An 11,594-nucleotide genomic window follows, 5' to 3' on the forward strand; every position below is an offset into this window, starting at 1 on the left:
GTAAGAGCTGTTTGGACCTTTTTGAGATGGACTTAAAATTTACTTTAAAATTAACACAAACAATAATTAAAATTAACCTATTGCAAGTTTTTTGAAGACACTTTCTTCAAGAAGTAAAGATGGACTTAAAATTAACTCTAAAATTAAAACAAAAAATAATTAAAATTAAACTACTACCAGTTTGTAAAAGACACGTTCTTCAAACAGTGGTACAGGAAAAAGTCTGCTTCTTTCAAGAAGACAATGAATTTTAAGCTGGACAATACTCCATCGCATGCATCAAAGTACTCCATTGTGTAGCTCATCAGTAAAGGCCTTTAAAGATGATAGATTGGCCCTCTACTTCACCTGACCTAAACTCTATTGAGAACTTGTTGCCCCTTCTGAAATGGGAGATTTACAGTTAAGGAAAACAGTATACCTCTGTGAACATGTATTAATTTGTTTGTATTTCATACTCTCTATGGGCAATAAAAGCAAAACAGTATACCTCTGTGAACGTATAAATTTGTTTGTATTTCATACCCACTATGGGCAATAAAAGCAATATTGCACCATTAGCACAAATAACTATGATGTGTGTGTGCGTGTGTGTGTGTGTGTGTGTGCGTGTGTATGTTTATATGTATATATATATACATATATAGATACATATATATATATGTATCTATATATGTATATATGTATATATATGTATCTATATATGTATATATATATGTATATATATGTATATATGTATACATATATGAATATGTGTATATACATATACAGTCAAACCTAGGTTTTCGAACGTCCCGGTTCTCGAACAAATCGGAATTCCAACGAAAAATTTGAGATTTTTTTTTTTGCTTCGGTTGTCGAACAAAAATTCAGAGGTCGAACCTCGCGAGATCTTCTTATTGTGTCTACAAGGCAGTTAGTTACAAGGCTTGGCTAGATGTGGTTCAGCCACAGCTTAACATATTTCTGTCCCTTCTCATTAAACTCCGCTAAGTCTGATGCTGTGCAGGGATGTTCCAGCAGGGGGCATATAAGGAGGTGTTGCACGGTCTGGGGTTCAATGCCACAGTCACACCTCATTGTCAGGTTGTTATCTTTGGTTGTAGTCTCAGAGTCAACTCATCCCTCACTCTTGGATGAGTCCATTTTCAACTGAGTCCATTCTCATCTTGTGAGTTCCTTCGTTCTTTGTACTTCGCCTCCGAGGATGTCGTTCTCCTCCAGGGCATTGTGCTCCCCCCAAGCACAAATATAGTCCTTTGCTCTTGCAAAGGTCAAAGGTGCCTGAGAGCCATGCACCATTTTTCTTGATGTTCTCAGCTGTCGGTGGAGTCTCGGGATCGAGTTTCAGAGTCACTGATGGATACTGAAAAAGACAGACTGGGATACCAAATTTAAATATCATCTTCCAATTTGACATAAATTTCATAGTGCCTTCTGTTAATCAAACTTCAAATTCTACTATTATCAATAATCTAATCTACTTGAGAAGGACAGCGCCTTTCCTTCATGAGCGCTCGGATGTATTGTGATGGACCTTATTTGAACCATTTTAAATTGACAGATTACCCTAAATTTAAATTCAAGTCTTAACTGTGATTTCTCTCAATTATACTGTAATTTCCAGAAGCTCCTCCTATTTTCAGGCTACTATCTATCTTTTGTTTTCCTAACTTTGATTTTATGCCATTCTCTCTATTACCTTTCCACCTTTCCTGATTTGAGCCTTCAATTTCTGATAAAGTTTCCAAATTTTGCCTAGTATCATCTCTATTTTGACCTCAGTATTAATGGTGTTATGCTCACTTTACAGATATTACTGAACTGTCCTGAATTTATAATTCACTGCCACTACATCGAAGGCCATTTCTCAGCTGTTCACTTTTTCCATGTTTCTGTTAGGCTCCACTATTCGAATCTAGGATGTGATTTTCATATAGAGTTTCTTTTAGGTTCCTGCGTGGATCATGTTTCACACAAACAAGACATGCTTATTTTTTTTTTTTTGCAAGAATCTAAACCAAAGGTAACTAATAGGTAACTAATAACTGTTGTCACATAAGTGACACAACAGGCGTTGCCTTAAAAATCATTTTGGCAAAACAGTTTTGTTATTGACATCGTCAATAACACCTTATCCATTATCACACCCTTTGTTGTTTGAACTACCGTATTTTCCGGACTATAAGTCGCTCCGGAGTATAAGTCGCACCAGCCATAAAATGCCCCAAAAAGTGAAAAAATAAAAACATATATAAGTCGCTCCGGAGTATAAGTCGCATTTTGGGGGGCAATTTATTCGACAAAATCCCACACCAAAAACAGTCATGAACGAGCAACAACAGGCTAAACGATAGCAACAACAGGCTAAACGATAGGTATGCTAACGTGACAAACACAAACAAAGAGCTGAGAACGGGCCTGATGTAACATATAGAGTGATTAAGGACAACTAATACATGAATAACATGTTTATAAAATCATCTGCGTCACTCCAATTCATTAAATCCATCGATCATTCGATACGATAGCAACAGGCTAAACGATAGGTATGCTAACGTGACGAACACAAATGAGGAGCTGAGAACGGGCCTGACGTAACATATAGAGTGATTTAGGACAACCATTACATAAATAACATGTTTATAAAACCATCGGTGTCACTCCAATTCATTAAATCCATCGATCGTTCTTTGTCATCAATGGCTGCGCACGGCTGAGGACGCTTGCACTTCAAAATATTCCACAGGCTCATATAACGATAGATAAACTATATTTCAAATAAATATAATATAAGCAATAATATTATCAAACCATCCGTGCACTTTAAATCCATTAAATCCATCGATCAAATTCCTCGTCCTTTATCAACATCAGCCTCGTCTTTATTCCACAGATCTAGTATATAACTATATTGTAGCGTTAACAAAGTACAAGGATAGACGTGGGTTTGGTAAATGGCTCTTTATTCCAAAAAACAAACTTCCAAGCGTGTGGAGGCGTGGACTTCCAGACACGAGAGCTCCTTGGCAGAGGACCGGGCGTGCGTAATGGCCATGTCCGAGCCCCATGCACCGTTCGCGGACAGCCACTCGGCCGAGCGCCGGCCCCCGACTCAGTAGAGTAGGACCGGGCGTGCGTAAAAGCCATAATAGTTTTTCAAACCTTCTATGTCACTCCAAATCCTTAATTCCTTTAAACTCTTTGTCCTCCGTGTCACTTAGAAATGATCACTGCTAATGATGCCGGTAGTCCTTACGTGGGTCGCGCCGCGCGGTGCCATTGACGTCACTTGAAATAGTAATCCATTGGTACATCACGGTTCTCCAAACTTTCTTTCTGCTGCTCGATTACTGTTTTCAGCTGCATATTTTACAACTTGAAGTTTGTAACTTGCAAAATATGACTTTCTTTTTGGTGCCATTTTTCTTAAGCCCACCCAGTTGATGAGTCACGGCCAACGGTGAAATTCAAAGCGCCCTCATCCAGTTTCGTCTGAAAATATAATTTTTTTCAAATGTAGTTTTTTGTTTTGTTTATTTGGTGTTTTATCAAAGACAAAGTCTGCTTTATTGTCGATTTTTTTTTTCATATACCAAGACACACAAAGAGATTGAAATTACGTTCCCACTATCCCACTATCCCTCGGTACACATATGCATACAAGCAACACAAAAAAAAACAAGAAGGCATAAACAATGAGTAAATAAGAGTGTTGAATAAATGATAAATAAACAAATTATAATAAATAATAATAAATATAAGAGGAGCAAACAGACAGTGGACTTGGATATGGTGCTTTAAAGTGTTAATTGCTTTATTTGATGTTTTCTCTATTTTTTGTTTTGAATATGTTCAAGATAAAGATATAAAAGCATGTGAAGTGATCAACTATACTAAAAATAACATGGGAAGTGGTCAACTATACTTTTAAGTGATGTCTTAATGATCTAGTAAAAATTTGTGAAAAAAAACCATATATAAGTCGCTCCTGAGTATAAGTCGCCCCCCCCCCCCAAACTATGAAAAAAAACGCGACTTATAGTCCGGAAATTACGGTAATACCATTTTCAATTTTGTCAATCCTTCTTCTACTCTCGGTGTCCACGCGAATGTATCTTTGACTGCTAACGGCTGTCCACACAGTCATACTACATCATTTTTAATTCACAGTCCTTATTTGAATCTGTCCTATCTCAAGGTTCTTGATAAAACAACCCACTCATTCCGATTTTGACATATTCCAAAAATTCACTCAAGAGATGCTTGCATTCAATTAATTCCATAAGCTTTTCATTTCCACAAAATTTGCAAATTTAGGACAATTTTCCTTCCACTCATTCTTAAAGGCAAATTCTACATTTCACCTTTACACTGTCCCAGTTTGAAATTCACATCATTCAGCCCATTCAAATCACACTGGGAAAGTTTTTCAACATTCCCGAAATTGCAAAATTAAAAAATTCATGTTTTCACGTTAAATTATTACTTCTTTTTATGGCATGGTCAATTTTGGCCAATAAAAGATTGATTAAAATTTCCGCAAAATTTTACAAAATTCATATTTCACCTCTAAGTTGTACATGTTTCAACTTATTCAATTCTGCTCGAAAATCATTCTGTTGCATCTCCTAAGTATTTATTCATCTTTTTCGCCTGCCTTTACACCAATTTCTCCAAAAATTGCATTTTCCAGTTTCAATGTCTTTTTTTTTTCTTTCGGTGCAAATCGAATAGACCCCAGTCTAGTAACTTTCCTTGCACACTATTTTAGCCAATTTCAAAATTTTAACACATAGACACATAAACACACAGAGAACACAAGGACAAAAAAAAAGGCCCACAACAAAAACACAGTGCACAAACAACATCAACAAACAATGCTGCGCAAACGTCTTCCTCTATTTGATGTTTTGGTTTTACTATTTTTATTTATTTTTTCTCACATTAGTGGCCTTTCAATAAGGTTTGACAACTGTATCATTCACATACATCAGCGTCATTTATACTTTGGGGAAATTTAACAGCCTTGGTCATGCTTCTTGTTTGTACAGGAGTTCTAATTGACTGACCATGACATATTTTGCTATTATATGGGGGGGGGGTTCAGGTCTTTTAAATTAGATGCATGTTTTGCATAGGAGCAGAAGGAGCTTTTGCCTCAGGCTCCTCTGCTTGAGCCACGCCTAACAGTGCGCCTGCGCACTCTGGCTTCATTGTCTGACAATCATACTTGCGGCCTCAAGTTTGGTAACTTATTTAACGTATACTTCTCATCCCCTGATACATTGTCAGTAACACTTTGACGGCCCCCCATTTTAATCAATTTAGTTCAACATTTAAATCATAGGGATTTCTAAACATGGAATGTTTCTTTAGTGCGATAACAACTTTCTGTGGTACTTCCTGCTTCAACCAGTTTTCTGGTGAGGAATTCCACAGAAATTCGCCATTTCTTCCCACCATGTTACATGCAGCACAATAGCGAGTGATACGTGCTACCATTCACACACACATTCACACCGCGGAATTTTCTTAACACAACGAGGTGTATTTCCGTCTACAAGTTCCATCTGTAGACCGAATTCCTATCACTTGGAATTCACAACAAGCACTCCGCCGTCCTTACCCGGGCACCCTTTTTTTGGGGACTAGTACAATACCCCAACCACGCGGCCAACGAAGAGGTCTCACCGAGTCTCTCAGAGATTTCTTTTGAAGATTCCGTCAATCATCGCTGCCGAGAGGTGCTGAACTGGACGCCGGCCTGGTGGATGAACATTGCTCCCCAGGGCTTTCCTTCAGGCGTCCTGTGACCTCTGCCGTGCACGGATTCGGCGTCTTCAACACTCCTCGGATCAACAAGCAGATTTTCAGGAATCCCAGACGAGCCCCCAGAAAATGTTGGGTTCACAACATTTATCTGAAATCAATCTCAGAGGCGGTAGGTCTTTTTGGCTTAGCGTTTTCTTCTGCGCAGAAGGATGCACCCCAGACACACAGCAAGTGTGGCTGAGATCCGCACCCCCAGACAGTTCAGTCATGCCTTATATATTGAGGTTTAAACAATAGACAAAAGGGACAAGTTTACATGGACAGGATGTTTCCCGAAACAGGATGGACATTCCACAATTACATCTCATGACCACAGAACAAAAGGTATACTCTTATGGACGGAGCAATATGGTCGACTCATGACTTCAACTTAAATAAGACTTTTGTCTGCTTCAGCCATCCCATGACAATCTCATGATCTGTTCATGTCTAGCTAACTATGGGGCTTATTGTATAACGCGACTCGTGACTCCAGTCATTAGCCGGCCATATGCCCCCAAGTCATTATCACGAGGCCAGACTGTCACATACTGCGTGGAATCTTGCACACATAAGTAGATACATAGATCCCACTGATAAAAAGTATATTATTCCCAACATTTGGTACTGGTAATTAGAAGAATACAATTATTCTGTTTATATTTATATTAAGCTATGTGAAATTGTGGTGTAAAGGTGAAATAAAAAAACAATTATTAATCAGTACAATTTATTCTTAACTTCTTTAACTTTTCCTCAAATGACAAAGCCGCTCCATCTCTGGGTGTGAAGTTTGATAAAAAGTCCTTGTTGGGCTTGCAGTTTTGCTAGCAATGCATCAGCCTCTGATGCGCCCTGTTTATCAGACACATGTATTTTTTCTAATGCTTGGTAGTGTAGTGGCGACTCAAATTATATTCTTTAAACACAGCAATCTGTGTACCACAAATCAGGCACATGGCTTTACCTTTCATTTCTGTAAAGAAATACTTGGCAGTCCATGTCTTGTTGAAAACACGGCGCTCCTTGTCAACTTTTCTTTTCTTCGCGTTAGCACACATTTTGAGGGCAGCATTACTTCGCGCTGTTCAGTTGTATTGTACGCACAACACAATTTTTATTTTATTTTTTTTAAATTACAATTGGCCTCATGCGGGCCGGACAGGGACGCACAAAGGGCCGGATGTGGCCCACGGGCCGTAATTTGCCCAGGTTTGGCCTATTGCTACTTCAAGTTTAGCCAAACTTCCATTACAATATTTATGTCTTGTGTTTTGTTGCGGCCCATTAGAGTTCATGTACCTGCATCGTTGCATAGCAGAGCTGTCTGTTCGACATCGGTCACGTCACACGACTCGTCCTAGGCCATTGAGAAAACTGGAGCTGAAATGATGCCCTTGATTTGCTGATGTTGTTTGCCATTTTAATTACCCTTTCCTTCACTGTTTTTGCGGCAAGAGGCATGTCTTTAATTTTCTGAATGATCTCGGTTTTGATTTTCATGTCCGAAAAATCTGGTAGTTTAATGAATGAATCCTTCATGTACTCACCATCGGCAAATGGTTTTCCGAACTTTATTATCTCCCGGGCTGCAACAAAACTTGCAGCAGTAGTAGAGTTTGGAGATGCAATCCACTTCTTGAAACCGTTTTTTCGGTCCTCCAATTTCCCCACCACCACTGCAATTGCACCTTTCCTTTCAGTTCCAACTGGGTGATCGGCAGCAAATTTAGCATGCTTTTGCTGAAAATGTCGCTCCAAATTGCTCTTCTTGTTATTTGACAACTTCTCATTACAAATCAAACATGCAGGCAATCCTTCGGCATTGGCAATGAAAGCAAATGGTTCAGTCCGGTCTTTCTTAAACCCTCTGATCTCATCAGCAATCTTTCTCTGTTTGACTTTTGAATCCATGGCCCATCACTCTCTCACACCCCTTTGTTAACAACTCACCTGTGCTGTGTCGCAGGCTATGACGCAATTTGGCTGTTTGACGCCATTCTGAAATTCGGCATTTTAATATATTTACAACTACATACATTTTTACAGCATAAAAATGTTTGTGTCATGATTAACATCTAAAAACCATATTTAAAAGAAACCAACAACAACAAAAAACATTTTTCCATTCTCACACATTTTTCAAAAGCTCCAGGGAGCCGCTAAGGGGGGGCTAAAGAGCCGCATGCGGCTCTGGAGCCGCGGGTTGCCGACCCCTGCACTACGCCTTACCACCCAAGGGGAAATCCTGTGGAAAGGTTCAACTGGACTCTTCTCGACCTCTTAGGAACCCTAGATGAAGAAAAAAAAGAGAAGTGGAGGAAATATGTGAGACCTTTGGTGCATGCTCATAATTGTACAAAAAATGACGTGAATGGCGAAACTCCGTTTCTACTTATATATGTCAGCGCTAAATCTCCCCATTGATCTATAATTTAGATTAAGTTCACAAGGTCACAATTCAAAGACACATTCGCAGTATGTAGGTGATTTAAAGAAAAGACTCAAATATGCATATGAATTGGCTTCAAGAAATGCTGAAAAAAGGTAATTGCTTAACAAAAGACACTGGGATGCTAAGGTGACCGCTTGACCTTTGAAAATCGTTAACATACGACGTCACCGATTTTCAGGTCATGTTGCAGGGCCCAGCGTTTCCTCACTTGGAAATGGTGAAAACAGACCACAAAAGGTCTAGGCTTTATTCACGGCCCCAGTTTACGGGCTAGAGCAGGGGTGGGCAATTAACTTTTACAAGGGGCCACATGAAAAACCTGAGTTATGTCAGAGGGCCACACCAACGATAATTTAAACCTGCTCAACATTATTCCATTGTAATATGCACTAAATTATTTATCTTAAATAGCTGCTACTGGTAATTAGAAGACTAGAATTATTCTGTTTATATTTATATTAGGCTATGTGAAATTGTGGTGTATAGGTCATATAAAAAAAATCATTAATAGGTACAATTTATTCTTAACTTCTTTAACTTTTCCCCAAACTGTGAATTACAACACATTTATAGAAACATATCAATGTGTCCTCAACCCGCCTTGTTACGGTACGTCGGAAGAGTGACACGTTCTCAAATGCGCTCTTTTTCTCCGGGCATATCAGCGCAACAGAGTCCAATAAGCACTCCTTAATAAACTCTCTGTCAGTAAACTTACTTTTTCTGGCAATTTTACGGGAAATGACAAAACTTGTCCTGACCGCTGCATCTCTGTGGGTGTGAACTTTGATAAAAAGTCCTTGTTGGGCTTGCAGTTTTGCTAGCAATGCATCAGCCTCTGTTGTGCGCTCTTTATTAGACAGATTTCTGTATTTTTCCTCATGCTTGGTCGTGTAGTGGCGACTCAAATTATATTCTTTAAACACAGCGACCTGTGTGCCACAAACCAGGCACACGGCTTTACCTTTCAGTTCTGTAAAGAAATACTTGGCAGTCCATGTCTTGTTGAAAACACGGCACTCGTCAACTTTTCTTGTCGTCGCGTCAGCACACATTTTGAGGGCAGCATTACTTCGCGCTGTTCACCTACGCACAGCTCACACACCACACGGAAGTGCGACGCCTTTTAAAATAAAAGCAACACAGTTGTATTGCATGCACGACACTGTTCTTTTATTTATTAAGTTGTAATCAAATGTAATTTATGATTGCGGGCCGGACAGAGACGCACAAAGGGCCGGATATGGCCCGCGGGCCGTATTTTGCCTGGGTTTGGGCTACAGAGTGTTGTGCTCTCTCTACCGCCGGATAATTGGGGAGTACTTCAGCGCCGAGGATTTCCATGAGCAACTCTGTTATAAAATTGGTTGGATCCTGGCCTTTTTCACTCCCCTCTGAAACATTAATTTTCTGAAGCTTGACCCTCGGAACGATTCTCAGTTTTCAAGACTTGTTACACTTTATTAAGAGCCTCAATTTGTTCCACTTTTGTCTTCGTCCTTGAGTTATTTCCAGTCAAAGTTTCCGTCATCATCAGGCGGCCATTAAAGCTATTCACTGCCTCGCGGAATCTTGGATCGGCAACGCCATGTCCTCCGTGAGCGAAAGTCCTTGTTTACCCAGTTCAGCAACGAGTAGACTCATGGATAGAGCATCCGGGGAGACAGCCCTTATCTTCAGAGCTACTAGCAGCCATTTTGGCTTGCTTGGTTGCTTGCTAGCGTTCATAGCCGTTTTTGCCCAGGTGGCTGGGCAAGTTGATGTGGCGCTTACTTTGGGCTTGGATTCGCTCATTATTTGATCCAAAACCATCTTCACTGTAGTAACATTACGCGGTGCACCTACAAATAACAGTTGTGGTAATTCAGCAACAAGTAGACTCATGGATAAAGCATCTAGGGAGACCACTGAAGAGCCATTACCTTCAGAGCTACTGGCAGCCATTTTAGCTTGTTTGGTAGCGTCCGTAGCCGTATTTGCCCAGGTGGCTGGGCAAGTTGATGTGGCACTTACTTTGGGCTTGGAATCGCTCATTATTTGATCCAGAACCATCTTCATGGACGTACAATTGCACGGTGCTTCGACAAATAACATTGTGGTATTTAAGGAAGTCATTTTTAAAGTTTAGCAGGGAGACCCCTCAACAACTGACTTTTTTCCCCTCCTCCTAAACCTCTTATTTCTAAATTAGGTCAATTTCCTATTGTTTTTCACAATTCGATATGATTGGTTAGTTCCCCTGTGAGCATGTTAATGTTACAATGTATTGACTTATATTAAGTGTTGAAAATGGCTCGCTTACTTTGATGATGCAATGGACCGTATTTTCCGGACTATAAGTTGCAGTTTTTTTCATAGTTTGGCCGGGGGTGCGACTTATACTCAGAAGCGACTTTTGTGTGAAATTATTAACACATTATATCATTTCACATGTTATTTTCACATTAAACCGCATCAGGGCGCTCTCGGCCTGTGGAATAACTGGAACTGCAACTGACGATGAGTCTGACGTAAACCACATAGAAGAGGAAGCACTGCATCTTCTGCTTCTGAGGTTAGCGGTGTTGTTTATAAGTGACACAGAGGATGAAGATTTCATTGGATTTAATGATTTGGAGTGACATGGATGGTTCGATAAACTTGTTAGCATTGTATTTATGCTATGGCTATTTGAATAAATCTATAACTCTAATTTGTTACGTCAGACAATTTCTCAGTTCCTTTTTTATGTGTTTATGTAGCGTTAGCATACCGTACCTTCAGCCTGTTGTTGCCTATTGTATTTATATTTTAAATTGCCTTTCAAGGTGACATGTCTGTTCTTGGTGTTGGGTTTTATCAAATAAATTTATCCCAACAATGCGACTCCGGTGTGACTTGTATATGTCTTTTTCGTTTTTATTATGCATTTTATGGCTGGTATGACTTATACTCCGGAGCAACTATAGTCTGGAAAATATGGTAAATGAATTAACAAACATGTTTTTTTAGGTGGGGGGGGTCCTCTTTTGGCTCCCTAAGTTTATGGATTTGGAGATAGACGGTTTCCGTATGACACCAGACAATTTATTTTGCCTTTCTTCATTTTCAGACTGTTGGAGCTCCATTCCCCAGATGGACTGCACACAGTGGTACTTCGCTGTAAAGATGCCCCCACTGCCAACTCCTGGTTCACTGCCATCCACACCAACATTGCTGCCCTGCTCCCACAGACGCTGGCTCTCATAAATGCTTACCTGGGAGCCTCTAAAACCATCGCCACACAGCCTCACCTGAGACACATAGGGTGGTTGGCTGAACAGGTGTCTAAATTAATAAAAGTTCA

The 11,594-nt window shown here is 39.8% G+C and overlaps 1 protein-coding gene across 3 annotated transcripts in view; it reads left to right on the forward strand.

Annotated features, from left to right (window-relative positions):
* The window catches only part of sntb2 (syntrophin, beta 2), a 180,702-nt gene that overhangs the window by 59,748 nt on the left and 109,360 nt on the right, over positions 1-11,594 (forward strand). For 2 of the 3 annotated variants that reach the window (XM_088377782.1, XM_088377780.1), the window contains exon 3: positions 11,361-11,589. In XM_088377782.1, the coding sequence (XP_088233908.1) occupies positions 11,361-11,589 (229 nt within the window). The remainder of the gene's footprint in view (positions 1-11,360; positions 11,590-11,594) is intronic. The other variant, XM_088377781.1, reaches the window with a different exon arrangement.

Source organism: Syngnathus floridae, chromosome 6, assembly GCF_059516105.1.
Source record: "Syngnathus floridae isolate MCC-2025c chromosome 6, RoL_Sflo_1.0, whole genome shotgun sequence".
NCBI classification, from domain to species: Eukaryota; Metazoa; Chordata; class Actinopteri; order Syngnathiformes; family Syngnathidae; genus Syngnathus; species Syngnathus floridae.